This window comes from Aythya ferina (genome assembly GCF_964211825.1).
Source record: "Aythya ferina genome assembly, chromosome: 7".
In the NCBI taxonomy this organism is placed as follows: domain Eukaryota; kingdom Metazoa; phylum Chordata; class Aves; order Anseriformes; family Anatidae; genus Aythya; species Aythya ferina.
Window position 1 is genome coordinate 37,280,016 of NC_140302.1, and position 18,472 is coordinate 37,298,487.

The 18,472-nt window shown below is 53.8% G+C and overlaps 1 protein-coding gene across 1 annotated transcript in view; it reads right to left on the reverse strand.

Moving 5' to 3' along the window:
• Nucleotides 1-16,902, reverse strand: part of STK32C (serine/threonine kinase 32C) — a 79,048-nt gene extending 62,146 nt beyond the window's left edge. Inside the window, exon 1 of the mRNA XM_084525649.1 lies at nucleotides 16,675-16,902. Within this exon, the coding sequence (XP_084381775.1) occupies nucleotides 16,675-16,759 (85 nt within the window). The 5' untranslated portion in view covers nucleotides 16,760-16,902. The remainder of the gene's footprint in view (nucleotides 1-16,674) is intronic.
• Between the last annotated feature and the right edge of the window lie 1,570 nt (nucleotides 16,903-18,472).

Sequence of the window (18,472 nt, forward strand, 5' to 3'; positions counted from 1 at the left end):
TCCCCGACAGAACTCTCCTCTTACTTGCTTTTTAATTAACCGCCAGTAATTAGCATCACTCAAGCAGCCTCCGTAGAGTACCTCCGAAAGGCTTTGCACTACCCTCCAGAAATAGTGCACTGTAATTACAGGCTGAGCCTCACCAGGCCAGCGGGGCTGCGCTTCTCCAGCACCAAACCCAGCGAGGACATTTTTCTTCCAGTCGTTCCTATATTTAAGTCTACAGAAGCAATTTCTTACGTGCAGAGATTGTTCTCAGCTCCAGTTCAGGATCCAGCCTCGCGCCACACGGCACAGAGGTTAGTGCTCACGGGGAGAAGACACACTGACAGCTCTAGCCAGGACACCTGGTCCGGGCAGCACAACTGTGGTCCTGCTTTTTGCAGGGACTTGCCAACACCTATGTGACACTCACACCCGCCTGGATGCTAAGCAACACTGAGGGCAGCCCCCAAAGCTCCTAACCTCACGTCTGTCCCACCACGGCAGTGCCAGCGGGACACAGAGCAGCGCTCTGCTCGCCGGCAGCACTGCTGGTCCAGCCCCACAGCCAGCCACAAATGGAGTTTGTTACTTCACAGCCCTATTATTATTTTTATTTTTTTTTTAAAAAAAGCATTGACAGTGCCTGGATTTTGCTTGAAATCAGAACTAACAGCACAGCACGCATAGGAGTAATGTTTTAAGTGGAAAAAGCCATTTATGCAGATAATGTTCTATGCTTGGGCAACTGAAAGAGAAACAGGAACAAGCGTTCAGAGAATGCGCAGTGAGAGCGGTGCAGCAGCAACGGGCCTGTTCCCTGCATTACTCCCTGCTGTAAACATCAATTTCTTGTTGCTTTTTTTTTATGCTCTGTGACATTAACAAAGTAAATTTAGAAGCAACAGACTATTTATATAGCAATACTAACCTGTGGAAATCGCTGCCCCAAGACTTGAGCAGGACAGATTCTCCAGTCCTATTTTTTAAGGATTGTCAAGTTGTATTACCACAAACATGCTGACAGGCTAAGAGAGCAATAGGAAGGATCACGTTTTTTTTCCAAGATGCAAACTGAAGGGCAGGAGATGTTCCTCCCCTGCTGCGCAGCGCTGCACGACTTCTGTCATTAGCTGCTGGTGCGACTGCTCACGGAGATGGGACGTTTGCCAGATGCTTCAGAAGCCTAATTCCCTGTAGGAGCTGTACAGAAAGTTAAGAAGTGATGTTACCTGTTTAAGAAAAGTGAGAAAACGTATTTTGGTAGCTTTCTTACAAAACGGCAAGCGTTATGATGGGGCACTGTTGAAGGACGAGATGAAGCCCTACTCGCAGTGCTGAGCAGCACCGATACCTGAGCAGCGAGGAGCAGCTCAGGTGCGATGGAGTGCGTGCAGCATCCCGCCTTCAGCATGGCAGTGACAGCTGCTGCGCTCCTCCAGCACCAAGCACAGCGGCGGTGGGTCCGCGTCCAGACCTCCCAGTTGCTATGGAAATACCGATAATAATGAGCAGTAAGAGTAATTGTTGAGATACACCAGTTGCTAACACGAAATCCAATGCAGTTTATAGTACCGTAATAATATTCCAACTCCTGACGTGCTGTTACACAAATGCATCTAAGAGGAACGGAGCCATTTTGCAGAAGGGAAAAAAATGATGCTTTGTAACAAAAGATCAGGGTTTACAAGAATTTTCAAAGTAGGCAAACTATTGCTTCTGCTAGTATCACGCCACTTGGAAAGGCTCTGACACCATACTCAGAAGATTTTAAACATTAACTAACAGTAAAAATAGCAATATTAATAATTTACTGTGTTTTCTTAAGAAAAATTGAGCCACATTAAATCCAGTAACAGTGGGTAACTTAAATCCTCACACTTTACATATTTGTTCTGTGTACCTAAAGAAGGCTACAAAGGCTGCTCAAAGGAAAGAAGAAAAGGAACTACCCACTTGTTGTTCAGCTTCATGTTTTATGCAGAAACAAATGCTGAGGTATTGTGAAAAAATTACTGGGCTTACACTGGCAACTGGTGTGTGATTGATCACCTCTGAACAGGAAAAGTCCCCCGTATTTTTATGGTAAGGAGCCCTACAGCTGTTCATGCTGTGGGATTTGATCCCCCCGAAATCCCTGTGCCACGAGGACGTGCTGCCGGGCAAGCAGCAAGCTCCCCGCTCCCTGCATTGCCCCGGGGCTCCCACCACCACCGGGCACTGACCAAACCCGGTCCCGCTGCCCCGTGCCATCCCCGCACCCAGCTCCCGGGAGCCGCCTGACACACATGCAGCAACACACCAGACAGAACAGGCAGCTCAGCAGATCGCAGCGCCGGCCCCGTCACACAACCTGACAGACGCCGGGCGCCTTCGCGGCGGTTTCGCTCCTGCCACGCGAGGTGCCAGCAGGAGCGCCAGGAGCCCACGCCACCGACGGGCACGCTGACGTGTGTGTGCCAAGAGGCAACCGGGGCCGGGAAGCAGGAGGAAGGGAGGGGTTGCCCTCATCTTGCGAGCCCACAGAGGCAGGCAGGCTGAAAAACACCCCCTGTGCCACAAACGGGGGTGCCATTCCCAACAGGGTCTGCACAGGCCTTTACACAGGAGCCGGTCCCCTCTGTGTACGACAACCCAGCAGAACCTGACGAGACGGGGAGCCCCATCAGCAACAGCCGCCCTCGTCCCCGTGCCTTTCGCACACACCTGCAGGAGGCCAGGCCCGCACAGCCCCCGGCCCACACCCGCAGCCCCCGGGTGCACCCAGCGTGGCAGCAGGGATCCCGCCAGCTGCAGCATCCCCCCACATCGGGGTGAGATATTTATTAAAAAACCTTTTAGCCCTCTCCACCCCTCAAGGTGCTGAGTGAAGCAGGATTTCTGCCGTGCGCTGCCAGGCCCCCTCCCCTGGTGCTGAGCCCCAACAGCACAGGGACCACGAGCTCCTCCAGAGGAGGCTCTCTCAAGGCTCGGGCTGACAGACTTTCTTTCAATCACTTTCACCAAAACATCGTCCATTTCCTCTGCTCCCTCCTGTTTATCTCATTGTGACTTCTTTCCCACAGAACTGCCTCTCTCTGCAGTTGTCTCCCATTTCCCTGCAGGCTTCCCTGACGCTACCACAAGACAATTACACTGGTGAAGGGATAACGGTGGCTTTCCAGTCACCCTTCAGGTCTTCCATCCAGCACCCCCTCATTTTTTCACCCTTTACTTCCCTTCTGATAAGGGCACAGAGCATTTGGGTTTCACATGAGAACTTAGGAATATCTGAGATGAAGAGGGAATTCAGCAATTTTTTTTTTTTTTTTAATTACAAAAGACTCTATAAGAAGTTTGAGACTGAGATGTGTTGGCTTTGTGTTATTTTTTTTGTTTTGTTTTTCCCAGGGGGGAAGGGGTAGGGGGAGAAGACGAAACCACCTTCAGCCTCAGTGCTATTTAATATGTTCTACGATTATCGCTGCTTTTAGCAGATCCTTCCAGTACTGCTTAACTCTCCCGTGGACACAGTGTGTGACAGTCCTGAGAAAAGAACTCTTTGTACAAGGAGTTTCCAAGAAGATCTTCTTTCAGGACACTACAATCAGCAGCTTCTGCTTTTTAATCAAAAGAGGCTCTTAGTGTCTGCCACACCAGCAAATCCATTGTTGGGCATGAAAGGCAGCCTTGTTCTTCCTGCTGCTTCACTGTGCCTGGTAATGACTATCAGAGCATGGGAGGAAAGGAAAGGAAAGGAAAGAAAAGAAAAACCAGCCTGCATACTGGGCAGCTCAGCGCATCCCCTTACCCATCACACTGGTGAATCTCTTGGCTAAGCACACAAACGCCCCCCTCATCTGTGAAGGTGACCACACCAACCCAGCGGTGCCTCAGTTAAACACCACACTTGTGTCACTACTCATCATCACCGGGTCCCTAAGAAACATTTTGTCCTGCGATAGAAGGCATGCTTAATGAAACGCAGCTTTCCTGCTTACCATGGATTTGCTGTAGCTCCAGCAGTGCTGCACATAGCACATTTACATCGTTTAAGGGTGGTCTGTGCTCCAGCTTTCTGCAAGAGCACTGTGTTCCGCTTGAGTACTGTGAAGAAAATCTAAAACCAAACCAGCCAAAACCACAGCCTCGTGAAGAAGGGCTGCGGTTGTCCGCTCTGTTCATTGCTTGGCAACTAGACCGATGAGCACCATGGAAATGCAGCCAGTGTCTCTTGTGCTGTTTTTTTTTTAATGCATGCCTATTAACAAGCCCACTGGAGAGGACGATGAATTCCCCCAGCACTCACGGACTGGGCCAGCAGCACGCCGCTTCGCAGCGCTGGGCACGTGGCATGGGTTGCTCAGAGCACACACTGCACCACACCGCGCCCGGAGGAGCTGGCTCAACACACAGCAACAAAAGGCTTTGCTGCTTGAATGGGCAGGCAGCTTTATATATATACATGTAATATATATGCATTTAACAAAGCTAATGAGTTCCTTATTTACTCGCGTTGTGATGTGAGCAGCGCGCGGGATCTGCATGCGCATACGTTGTACTTAGAGTTAATTTATACGTTACCCCATTAAGATAGCGTTCCCTGCGACAGCACTGTCAACACAATTATGATAACTTGAAAACAAACTCTGGATTTCCTTCCTCAGCAGAAGCCACCGGTGCAGCCTGCACTGTGCACGTGGCTCCAGAGAGCTATTTTAAGCGCTCAGTCCTATCTTTGTCCTGGAAGCTCACGAGCAGCAGACACGCGCTCCCAAAATACCTTCAGCTAGGATAAACCGACGTGCTCTTCCATCAGCAGTGCCTCGGGATTTTAACGCCTGTGGGAAACGCTGCCTTTCGAGTGCCCTACGCTTTTTTGACGAACACAGCCTAAGAGAGGACGCACACTGCAGGCCAGCAATGCCAGCGGCTCCCAGGGCTCTGAGAGGAAAAACAACGCATCCCAAGGAGCCTGCGGCAGGAGCACCGTGACGAATTCAGCTAAGCAGCAGCCCTCAGCTCAAAGGGGGGCAAAGACAAGAATTATCAGAACAAAAAGCACTCGTGAGGCTTGGGGATCTTTTTATCTTGCTGTGATGTCTGGTGCCTGCACACGCAGTGCTGTAGCCTGCCGTACATCTCTGGGATCATCCCTCACGTTCGTCAGGCAAGCTGCTTCCCAGACCTCTGCAATAAGAGTGGCTCTTTTTTGCAAAGAAAGAGAAAGAAAAATTAATATCAAGATAATAAATTAGCAGTTGTCAGTCATATGTGCCTGCAACGTAGATAAGTCTGGAAAGGAAGCAAAGACAGCCATAAGAACTCAAGGAATACTTGGAAAGTTTCACTTGACGGGGTAGGTTTGACCCCAGCTCAGAGCACTAATTCCCTTCGGTTCTCCCCAAAGCGAACAAATCTGTTCTCTGTTCGGCAGGTAACAGAGGCGGGTGTCCCAGCAGCTGTGCTCAGGGGGGCAGCCAGCTGCACGCAGAGGGACTGAGCCTGCCCACCCCGTACCGCAGCAGCATGGAGCGGATGACACTTGCTGCTCGGGATTCATTTAAACCCCACAACAACAAGAAACAGACCCAAATTTACAGGGAGCGGCAAACAGAATTATTTACAAAGTTTAACTTCCCTGGGGAAAGCCAGCATCCCATTTCTGTGATACGAAATCCTCCTGAACACTGCCAAGTACCAGCTCTCAGAAGAGAGCATCTCATGCAAAGGGGTTTAAAGACAAGGGAGGGAAGCCTGGCCCGTCACCTGCTGAGCCGGGGGCAGGCGGCTCCCCGAGCCCTGTGCTTGGTGCTCAGCACAGCCGGGGCACAGCCACAGCAGTGCTCCCACCAGGGCTGCTGGTCTGCGGGCTCTCCACCAGCGCTGAGGCACAGAAACGAAGCCCTCCTGCAGCCCTGCCGGGAGAAGAAGAGAACCAGCAGCAACTGGCAACCTGTCCCAAGGCAGGAAGGAAGAGGGGAGCCTCCAAAGATGGGATAGCTTCTGCGGTGTGGGATGGAGATCAGGAAAATCTAAACCAAGGCCAGCAGAAACACTACACTAAAATTATTTCTGAAGTGTTACTGAGGGGCAATCAGCGACTGAACTGTTTGTTGACATTCATCACGTTCTGACAAACAGAAGTGATTTGTTCTGGTTAAAAGAGACCCGCTATTTTTAAAGGAATTTCACACATTGATCTTTATATCAGAAAGCCACACAGGAAAACACACAACATGCTGAAAACACTCATTAATCAATCCCTACGTTCTCCTCCTGCAACTGCGCTTGTTTTGACACCTGCTTGCAATTTTCCTCGCTGTGGCATTTAACACGAAATAAAAACTAATCAAGCGAAAATGAACAGCGAGTGCGAGTGCCCCGGCGCACCGAGCTCACCCTGTGCCAAACGCACCGCACCGTGCTGCCGACAGACCCCCTCCTGCTGGGCACTGCCACGGAGCACGGGGCACCAATGTCTCCGCTGCAGCCCGAGGCAGCTCCCTGACTGCCCCAGCCATTAGAAACACATTTTCCTACGGTACAAACAATCCAAGCCTAATCTATATTATTTTCTGTATTCCCTACTTCCTAGTCTTGCCTGCCAGTTTCCATCAGAACTGGAGAACCAGCAAGATATAAAGCTAACGTGCAGTATGCAGCTTCCCAGTGGATTATGAGACACATGTTTTACAAGGTCATTTAACATTCTACATATCCGAGTTTTAAAGAAGGCCTTTCACATGAGATACATCACCCTGGCAGCGAGAACACCCGGAGTCGTAAGGGCAACGCCGTGTCCAACCAGCAGCAGCTGCGGTAGGAGATTTACCTGATGTGAGGGGTAAACCACCAGAGCCAGCTGGAGGCTCGTAGTGTGCACAGACCAACTGCACCGCCCGGAATATGCTTGGGCAGATCTCATTTCTGCTCAGTTGTCATGGCAGTGGCTTGTGGGTGTTCGCAGCATGCACTGACAGCGAGTGTCACACCTCAGCAACACACTTGCTACCCAATGCTTCGAAAGTGCTTTTTCTGTACTTGAAATAGCCCAGAAATGGTAGTAGCAATGAAAAGCTATTTGCAAGCGAAGCCAGATGTGTTCATGAGATGTCCAGAGACTCCTCAGCTGCGTGCATGCACCGTGCTGCTTGTGCAGTCTTTGGAGAACAGACTTTGAAGGACCATGACTGATGCTGGCGGTGTCCTGGATGGGTAACTGGCATTAAACACACAACGTTTCAGCTCCAGAACCCACCCCGTTTCACTGGCATCCCACCTAACCCCCGGGCAGACCCGCTGGCTCAGAGGAGCCAGAGCTTCAGCGCAAGCCCTCCCAAGCCTCTTCCTCCTGACTTCTGTCAACGTACCCAGGGACCAGAGTTAGACCATGGGAATTCTGCAAGTGACCAATAAGGGGGATCTAAGCAAGTACTCCCTCCATGCTCTCACACTAACTAACATGTCCATACACCAATAAAATTAAAGTCTGGTGCTCAGAAGTGTCTGTGGTGCTAAGCTCCTACATACTGCACCAGTTCATCATCAATTAATTTTCTTCCTAGTTACTACTGGATTTCTGTGATCCCTTCCTTTCTTCCCCCCTCTGGGTGTCCGAAATGTGCACGATGGCCCTCTGCTGCCACCAGGTAATCCTTCCAAACTCACGGGACATGCATCATGAGCCAGTATTTTAGGTGGGGATGCTGACTCTGCTTAGTTGTGGGTTCTGTCTGGGGTTTGTCTGACTGGTCCTGGGAGGAAATGGTTTGGTTGGGGACTTAACCCAAAATGAAAAAAGAACTGCTATTTTCCTGAGCAAAGCCAGCTGTGTTTTCCCTTGTGCAGACCAGGCAGACACGAGTCCCGAAGCAGCACACGGTGTCTGTGAAGGCACCGCGCACAGCGCCGCTTGGAGCACGTATCGGTCGCAGGAGCACATGAACTCCGTGCTGATAAGCACAGAACCAAGCAGGTTTATTTTCTGAACAATCCATGACAATTACCAGCTTCCAGAGCTGTCATTTGAGCTGTAAATATATCAGTAACTGCAGTTTGATTTAATTACACGGGACGGGGAGCCACCAGGCTGTACAGACTCTGCGCAGTCACACCAGCAGGCTGCTGGCTCAGCACAGCACAGCGCCCGCCGCTCCCTGCTAGTCCCAGGTACCGGAGAAGCCCCCGAACCTCAGCCCAGATGTGGATTAGCACATCACCATTCACACACTGCCATATCTCATTGCTTAGCAGCATTCAGAGCCGTCTGTTCCCACACGTCCTGAGCACTTTTAATTTTCTGTAACTGTCACCTAAAGCAGCGTAATTCCTGCAGAACAGGGGAGAGGAGTGGAGGACACTGACATTTATCTCCTCTTGTTCGGAGAAGCTAAGCTGCTCGCGAGCCACCTCCTCTCCACTTGGGGAGATGAATGCCAGAGCTCAGACCAGCTCTCACGCTTCTTTCCTCGCCGGCTGCCCGCAGCACACGCATCCCCACAGCGTTCGGCTGTCGGTGCCATTCAGCGCCTGGCGCTGCCTTACTGCTCTCCAACCTCCAGCCACACAGCGGGGAGGTGTCACCAGTGGGTAACACTCGGGCTGCTGCCCATCCCAGGGCTGATCTCCCCTGTCAGCTCCTGCTCCCGGGTGGGCCCCAGCAACAAGAACTCGGCCATGGCCACGGGGAGCTGAAAGCCCAAACTCTGATCCAAACGCAGAGCCACACCATCACAAGCTGCACGCAAACGTTACCATGCAAGAGCTAAAGCAGCTGCAGGCGGTTACACACTGCCCAGCGCCCCATCAGCTAACTCCTACTTGACAAACGTATCAGATCACAAAAAGAACAACCATTTCCATTTCCAGGAAGGTTTTTCATTTTAAACGATACAAGCTGACGTTCTGCCCGCCACGAGCACGGGATGGCACCACAAACACCTCCACACGCCCAGCAGTCCCCGTGCATTTCTCCTACCCGAGAGCTGCCAGCACGGGTGTCCCAAAGCCACCTGCAGCCGTGCGCTGCGGCTCCTGACCAACCCCATCTGATTGCATTCATACCCCGGGAAGATGCGGCTGCAGGCCTCAGGGGAAACGCTAGCAGAACAGGAAAGGCGATCATTACATAGCAGGAACGTGATCAATAAGGTGTTTAAACCCCTAACAACATGCTCTTACACACCACTCAAAATTCACAGAAGACTGCTTTAAATGGATTGTAGCGACTGTGGCCTTTAGAGAACGGATGAAATATTAATCTGATCTAACATTTTACCTGAACTCTATTTCTGATTACTTTTTCTTGATCTGCCCTTTTCCCTCCCCATCCGTCAAGCACCCCCTGAATCGCAGTCAGCTTTGTTAATTTTCCCTTACTTGACTTCAGGCGGCCTCAGCTGCCGTCAGGGTTTGTTTTCACCTCCACTCCTCCCTTAGGACTTCCCGTACACTCGTTTGCCCCTCAAGGCCTTGCATAATCTTTCTCCCTTTTTTCAGAAGATGCCTGGGATGATCCTACGTGTGACAGGGCGTGACAACAGCAGGATCCTGCAGTGCACAGTGACAACACCACGGGGATGGAGCTGCATTCAGCGGGATGCTCAGTGTCACTGATGGGCACATCACCGCATCAGCCCGAACTCAGCCAGGGGACCCCCAAGCTCAGGCACACAGGGGCTGTGCAGCGACACCGCACAGCCATTAACGCCAGGGAGATGCCACGGTCACAGCTTCGCCCCGAGCAGCAGCGATCAGCCAGAGGGTGCCCGTGACATCCTGCATGACCTTACTGCAGGCAAAGGGCTGCTGTAGGGCTGTGCGCCTCCCGGAGCCTCGCTGGAGCAGCCTGGCCGAGCGCTCCCCAACAGGAGCCGTGCACAAGCTCCAGCCCCTCCCTCCCCACCCTCAGGTAACCCTGGCTTCAGCTCCGTGACCCTGCAGGCAGTGGGGAAGAGGCCGTGAGTCCCCCCAGCCTCCTCTGCCCTGCCAGCTTCTATCTCCGGGCCTCTCGGCAGCCCCCCGGTGCAGAGATCAGGGAGGCTCTCGCACTGGGCACGCTGCCCAGGTCAGTTCCCTCGGGGACAGCACCTGCAGGGTCCCAGCGATGCAAGCTCTGCTCAAACGCTGCTTGGGAACCCTTCACCTGAGAGTATCGACACTGCAAGCATCTGTCACAGCTGGTCCTGGTCAAAGGGCCTCTCCATCCCACTCGCAGGACGAAATGGCTGAATGAATGCTGAAACAATCAAATGCAGAGACACAAAGCCCACAGCAGCCTTGTCCAAGTCTGCTGTGTGTGCTGGACCTCTGCTAAATCAAGTATGAAAATCTGCAACTTGCTTACCCTGTCGATGCTTTGACCAGCTGACATCTTTTCGATGTCATGAGAGCTTTGTGAGACAGAAAGCTTGGTGGGGGACAGATGCAGAGGAAGGCAAACGATGCCACAGCCCTGTACCACCCGGTGCTGGACCAGGACAAGCAATGCGGTTGTGTAAGACAGATCGAGAAATGAAGGCTGTGTCTAAATTGCTAATGGTAAAACTGTAAAACAGAAAATGGACAAGTAAACCTGAAAAAAAAAAAATAAAAAGATTTGAAGGAACAAAGTACCTAATGAAGTGCAGAAAACATTTCCAGCCTCCATGCATATTGTATCATCTCTTTGAAAGACAGTTTAAATTTTTAAACAGTTGCAAATTAGAAGATTTAAACAAAAATATAGAAGCCAACAGAGAGAGATAAAGCATGACTTCAAGTAAGCAACCGTGACAGTTTTATGTAAGTGCAATTTCGCAGCGTGCAGACCAGAACAGTATTTCTCCAGGTTACTTTCAGCACTGATGAAGGGGCTGTGGTCCTCAACGTGGATAGTAAAACGAGAAGGGCATTATTCATTATTTCTGAAGGAGAAAGAACCAATAATCCAGCTGCTGGGCAGGTAACTACACATGTTCACGGTCTGCAATTACTGAGTTCACTGGACTTGAACCATTTCTGCGTTACATGACAGAAAAACTTCACACGCAGAGCTCCCTCAGCAGAAAACCAGCAAGAACGGCAGGTTTTTGCAGCACTCTCTGCACAACAAACCGATGCAGTGACCTCAAGACCTCACGGCAACTTGCAGAGACGGCAATCACGCCTCGCCCAGCGCGACACCACGCGCCTCTCCTGCCTGTCCCCACGGGAGCTGAGGCAGCGCCGACATCGCTGCCTGCCCTGCACTGCCGTCTGCTCCAGCCCTGCCAGACCCTGCTAACGAGTCGGGGGACAAATGGGTCCGATGGGCTTTAAGCACGGACACCCGATAGAGGTGTGTGTTAGAAGTGAGCCCGCTCGACCCCAGGAGGCTGCGCAGCGCCGAGCCCACTGCTGGCAGTGCACCCTCAGCAGCACCCCCGGGCCCGCCGCTGACCCAGCTCTGGTTAGAAATGGTAACTAAAAGGTTTAAATCACAAGGGGGAACAGAGCGCCTGCTTTTATTGGGAGGTCGGGCTGCAGCAAGAACTTGTCTCTGGGTAAACTACACACAAAAAAAGCCACAGATCTGGGAGAAGAAAGATTTCAAACAAAATAAGAACAACAACAACAAGTGGCAATACTAAACACAGCTTTTCTGACACCTCCTGGCAATTTTCACTCCCTCCTCCCCCCAGATACTTACTTAGCTACCACTTTGATGCATAAATGCTTTTTTCCTCTTGTTTTTAAATAACAGGCAAAGGCATCTGTGCTCCCAACCCACAGCCACACGAGAGCCAGGCGACAACAAAAGGTTTGCTCTGCAGCCTGTTGGGGATGTTGGGATCCGTAACCTACGCAGGCCTGGAGGCACCAGTCCCTGGTTGCCCCCACAGGATAGTTCCTTTACCTTCATTTTAGAAAAAAAATGTAATAAGCAATTCAGAGAGCATAGAGGCTTCGCAGATCTGTACTTGACCCTACAGAAATGGGATTTTACATTCACCCCACCGGGCCCAGGGCTCCCCGACCCAAGGGGCAGTGCCCAGTTGCTCAGAGCCCACAGTCCTGCTGCCCTAAGGACACTGGGCACGGGGCACGGCAGCGGCTCCTGGCCTCTTGGGGACGGGTCTGGGGGGCCCCATGCTCCAGAGGCCCGCATGGCACAAGGCAGCAGCGTGCACGGGGACACGGGGCCTCGAGGAAGGGGCACAAAGTACAGGCTCCCACTGCACACAAGGAAAGGCCCAGAGCAGATCAAGCTTTGCTCCCGTCCCCCCATCCTGCAGAGTCAGTCCCACACCGTGCCCTTATCGCTCTTAAGGTCCCTGCTCCCCAAATAAATGATTGTGGGGGAGAGAATCTCAACCTTAAAAGTAACGCTGAGCCCTGCAGACCAGGCTGGACGTCTCGCTCCCACAGGATCAGAAAACAGGATGCAAAAGGAGAACAACAACACAGCCTGACACAGTCCAACTCTCGCCTTTGAAACAATTTGAGCCAAAACGAAAGGGGAGCGTGAGGGAGCGCCCCTCCATCCCGAGCCTCGCGGCAGCAGCAGCACGGAGCCGCAGAGGAGGGAGGGGAGGCTCCAGGACGGCGCCGGGTGAGGGCAGGCAAGGCCCTGCACGCCTCACAGCCCCTCCGAACCCCGAGCGGCTCCAGGGCGCATCGCCCAAGGTCTGGCTCCAGATCACCACGACGAGGCAGGAGGGATCTGTGTTCTGGTGCGCGTGCAGTCCTACGGCCTGCCAACACATTGTTTGAAATTAAAATGGAGATTATTTTAAGCACGTTACCCCAGGTTTTGCAACTTCTCGCCTGTTTCCATGGGGATGGGAGCCGTGCCGGCAGCTGCTGCAGGGCCCTTCAAACTCCTGCACATTTCTGGAGGACTACCAGGGAGAGAGCCAGGGCCGTCCCCCACACACCGCCCAGATGCAACGAGCCCTCCGGGCCCAGCGCATCCCTAAAGCTGAAGTACTCCAGCTTCAGCTTAGGGAACGGCTGGGAACGTGCCTTCAAGACACTGAGCAGGTTTCTGCTCCCCCACAAAGACAGCTCGCAGCACACAGCAGGCTCTGACGGGTGGCCCTGTGCGAAGAGGCTCGCCACCAGCACGGCACTGGGCACCCCCAGCCCCCTGAAAATGCTACTGGGGTGCCCAGGGGCCCTGCAGCACAGCAGCTCCCTCCATCCTGGGTGAGCTGCCCTGGCAGTGCCAGCCACACGCTGCAATGGAAGTGCACACCACATCACCTCCCTGCTTCTGCCTGCTCACCCCAAATCCCAGGTCAGGGCTGGCTCCCACCAGCACCCGAGCCAAAGCATTCTGAGCACAGACTGTTTTTGTTAGGGAAACCCCAAACACTCACGGACATACCACCTAAGGCAGCGAGCAGCCCTATGGCACACACAGCTTGGAGTCAGACTGCTCAGCTGCAGGAGCTGTACAGCTGGGACCCTGCACCAAGAGCAGCTCTGTCGAGCAAGCAAGATTGAAGACAGGAGGCTGGACGGTGCGTCAAGTCCTCAGCACTTTGGGAGAGAGACAGACAAGGGATTGGCATACGCTGACTGAGACAAAACGCTAATCAGGACAAACACTAATTAGGCTGCCACACTACAGCCCCGTAAATCTGCTGGGAACCTGCAGTGTCACCACCCAGGCAGAAGGCCCTGGGACCAGGCACCTCCTCAGAAGCGAGAGAAGAGCAGCTCGGCGGGTGGTGCCAGATGGTTTTACATGGTGCCGTTCACATTTATACACGCTTTTTTGGGAAGCCACTTGGACTCTGGAGGAGCCACGACCAAAACGCAGCCCATAGATATGTAGATAGGGGCACACTGTGCCCCTCGCAGAGCTGTGGGCAGCACTACCTCCGAGTGCTCCTTGTGTTTCCTCTCCCTCAGCTTTTGCCTTTCCCAGTCTGAGCACATCTGCTGAATGTTTTCTAAAACAGAAAGGTTGAAACATTCCTGTTGGTTTCACAGTGACATTTTGTTCCCCACTTGGTAAAGCAAACAAACAAACATACAAAAACAAACAAACAAAACATTTGTTTGGGCTTTTCCCAAAGCAGAAAATCTTAACTGCCCACATTCCCTGACCTGCTAGTGAGCTTTCAGAAGGTTCTTATGGGTATAAGGAAACGCTAAAAAGCCCTTACAGACAAGGACCAGTGTTTCCTGATGCGCAACATGTGGCGATAATGACCTGCGCACAGACCATAAATCCCCAAGCCTGCTACAGTTGACTTCAGTTTACTGAGGCCACCGTAATGCCAGCACACGACAGCTTTGAGTCTTCAACCTTGTAGGCTTTTTCCAGCTCTTACTTCTTTTTTCCTTACCTGTTTTTCCTTTTACACTCATTAACATTCTCTGTTCAGAATCCAGGCACAACGTACCTCGTCAAACGCTTGCTGTCAAAAAGACACCGCTGCTGCCAAGCCTCTCTGGACGGCCAGGCTGGCGCACACACCCCAGCCGATGCAGTTTTAGCAGCTTCTGCACGTGCAAAGCTGTCTGTGTAAACAAAAGCTCCTGAGTTGACATTCACAAAGGGGACAGGACCGTTCTCTGCAGGTACCACTGCTTTCTGGAAGCAAACAAAACACACCAACACTCCCCTGTCAGGGTCAGCTTCCCAATTACTTGAACCCCGACTCTGAAACACTCAGAAACATTTCAAAGATTTTATCAGCCACCACGGAACAGCAAAACGCACGTGCTGCAGCCAAGCACCACACCAAGAACACGAATGGCAGCGAGAGGTGCCAAGGCCCTGCTTCCAGGACAGCTCTGATGAGCCGCGCTGGGGGCTGGCGGTGGCCACCCCAGCCCGTACCTGGGCGCAGGGCTAGCAGCAGCCAGCCGGAGTGGGGCAGGACGGGGCACAGCAGCCACGGTGGGACAGGAGGTGGGAGCAGGGTGGCCGCGTGGGGCTGCACACCCCTCAGAAGCAGCGAGGGCTGAGCACGGGTTACACCGACACCACGCTTGGAGGTGGTTTGATCCCCGCGAAAACAGCGGGGTCTGTTCTGGGAGGAACGGAGCACGGTGCTGAAAAACCTGGAGGGGGCCAAGAGACCTGCATGAAAGGCGCAGGAAGATGAAGTTTTCCTTCAGTCACAGCCTCAGAGTGCTCACTGCCACAACCCACCACGGGCTCACCAGACGGCTGCGGTCACAGCTGGCGTTCAGCAAGGCAGAAATACAGCAGCAGGCCCGTCGGTTTATCAAGGTCAGATCCAGCAGCAGGGAGCAGCCCAGGCTGCAGAGAAGGTGGTGTTGCTGAAGCTGAGGACAAACTCATTACTCATTACTGCCCAGCCCACGAAACCCCACTGCACCCTGGTTCGACCACGTCTACTTGGCCAAAAGCCTTGGTCATGTAAGTCTTGAAACCCGTCCTAGGGACATCAGGCAACACGACGCTGTGGGTTTGCTGCCTTAGAAATGTCGCATCTGTAGCTATCTCTCTCTGAGGGCAAGTTCTGGACCTCACGTTCGTACACGTTAGAATAAATGTTAGCCTTCCGTTTATGTACAGCCTTTCATAACCAAAAGGGATTAACCACTGCATTTAGGCAGCCAGGTTCGTGCATGCCTCGCTGGGAGCCTACGGGTAAAATTTCACGTGCTAATCTATTTTTAATTTTTTATCATTATTATTTCACTTGAAATTGCCAGCACTAGTAATTCTCCCGCATGCTGTCACACACAAGGCGAAAGCACTAACTGGCTGCTTTATTTAAGGAAGTTATCGGAATGTCTTAAGGGATCTCCATAGCAACCCTGCTGTGCCAGTAAATAGGAGCTCGCCAGCACAACACCGCCTGCTCCCAGCACACACCAGCCAGCCGTGACAAAAGGGCAGGCGATACTCAGAAAGTAACATCCTAGGAAGTCTCCGCTACTGCTGAAGCGCTGCTGAAGCACACCTTAGTAGATGGCACCGGGGTTTTGCCGATGCCCACGCAGCTGCAGCGGTCAGCATCTCCACGCTGGCCGTACACAGGCTCGGTTCAAAACGCGGTGCCTTCCAGATCACGCAGCAAACCTCCAATTTCAGCGCTTCCCCGCGGAGTGCTTGCTGTTCCCGTGCACGCTGCATCCAGATGAGGTTTTTCACCGGGCACACGCGGCCAGGTGCAGCCTGGCAGTCCCACGGCGGGTAGGCACAGAGGGGTTTAAAGGACTCTGCGGTGCTCCTCCCAAGGGGGATTTTGTTCGGCGCTCCCTGTGCAGCTCGGTGCACGAACTGGCAGCTCCCTGCTTTAGTAACAGCCCGGAGACGCGAGGGTCGGGAACGCAGCGTGCATTACCCTAACCAGCACCCAGCCTTGCGGGGGGCAGCGGGGGTCGCCCAGCCCGGACACGACGCCCGGCTCCCAGCACCCAGCACCCGGCGGGGCCGTGCCCCCGCCACCCCCCCGGGGAGCACCGGGGGCACCCAGGGGAGCGGGCTCCCCGCCGCCTGCCTGGCGCCTCTCCCGGCTCGGCCGCCCCGTACGGAGCCGCACGGCGCCTGGGGAGCCCGGCACGGCCCGGCACGGGACGGGGGCACTTCGCACAACTTGCGCGGCCGGCGGCACCCGGCCTGGCGCTCCGCCGGTGCCCCCGCGCGGCTCGGCACGGCTCGGCACGGCTCGGTTCAGCATGGCACAGCACGGCACGGCACGGCTCGCTGCCCCCCGATCCCCCCCCGTCCCCCGCGGGGCTCAACAGGTGCGCACTCACCGTCCTCCCTCTCGTCGAACACGGGTCTCTTGGAGGACGAGGCGCTCGCTCCCATCCTCTTCTTCCACTTGCCCCAGTGAAACATCGGGGCGAGCCGCCGGGCATGCCCCAGGCGCCGGGCCCCGCCGGCTCCCGCGGCCGGGACGAGCCCCCCGCCGCCCTCAGGCGCCCCGCGCCCCTCCGCCGCCTCCCCCCCGCATGGCAGCGCCCGGCGCCGCCGCCGCCCCCCGCGCCGCGCCCGCTGCTCCTGCCCGCGGCGCTGCCGCAGCGCGGCGGAGGGAGGCGGCAGCGGGGCCGCGCCGGGCGGAGCGGGGCCGGGGGGCGGGGGCGGCGGCGGGGCGGGACGGGACGGGGCGGGCACGGACGGGGCGCAGCGCCCCCGGCGGCCGCGGGGACCGGCCCCGGCCCCGCTCCCGGCCCCGGCCCTAGCGCACAGCCCGCAGCCCGCAGCCCGCAGCCGCCGCTCCCTGCCCAGCCCTCACCCACCGGCCCTCGCTGTCACTGCTCAGCCTCACCGACTCGCCCCGGTCCTACAAGAGGCAGGCACTCAGGGGCTGTGCTCCCCCAGCAGCGACCCCGAGGACCTCTGTCACGCTTAGGAACACACGAGCAACCAGGAGGGATGCGTGGCCCGCTCGCACCGCCACAAAGCGTTTGGCAGCACACACACACCGCAGCGTGCAGCTGTTCTGTCCTGCCGCACGAAGCCCTGTGCACGAGGAGGACGAGCTCTGGCCCAGCCTCTTGCTGCAGTTTTGTTCCGAGCAGCGCTCTGTGATGGGCGAGCCGCGCTGCCTACAGAACCAACGCCTCCAGATCACCAGCTCTGGACATCTCCTGCCCTTCTGTCGCGATACAGCTCGGCTGCTGCAGAGCTCCTCAGGAAAACACTTTTTTTCTCAAGCTTTCACAGGCTTTGCAGGACATGGGGCCGTAACACACTCGTGATGCCATGCCTTCATGGGCTGTTGGACAGAAATGTCTCCTGGAACATCCAATTCAACACGCTGCTCAGAAACAATTCCTGGTGGTCACAAAACACATCAGACACGTCCAGCCAAGTGGCAGCTCTTCGGCCATTACGTGGTGTCTGTTATCACAGCAGTACTTCCAGAATTTCGGAGGCGATGCTTTGCAACTCTTAATTTAACATGTGTGCTGTTTTCTTCTGCGGCATGCTTTGAAATGGATAGGTTAGTTAATGCACTCTTTATAGGAGATTTGCTAAGAGTTAGTCATTATTTGCAGAGCCTGGAAGGTGTAAGAGGATTACAACTGAAGGGTGTAATTTAAGAACAGTTTTCCAAAGGCAGAGAATAGTTCTTAAATTATATTTATTTGAGAAATCAGAAAGAATAGCTCTCAAATAAAGAGATGGAACACCTCAATACCAGATGGCAATTTTTGCTTTGTCTAGGGATCATTTTGTTTTTCAATATATTGCAGATGTCTGAGCCATCAGCTTTCACTCCCTCTTTTCTCTTTCTGTTACATTCTGTAGGAAAAGTCTGAAGACTGCCATGCAATGGCCTCAGTCTGTCTGCCAGCCAGTCGTCACTTCTCTCTTTCTCCACTAAGGCTTGGACAATCAAACCACGGCCCAGAATCACAGACTTTTTCTGAGAAGTTTGCAGGATTTACTACTATAGGATGAAAGAGTGGTAAATACAGAGTTGGTTGTTCAAATTCTGGGGGAAAGTTTCCTTCCACCAGATTTCTCAATTTCTTTACCTAAGAAACCAAAGAAGGTGCAGCAAGGATTTTTTTTAATTGGTTTTATTGTTTGTTAAGGTTGGTT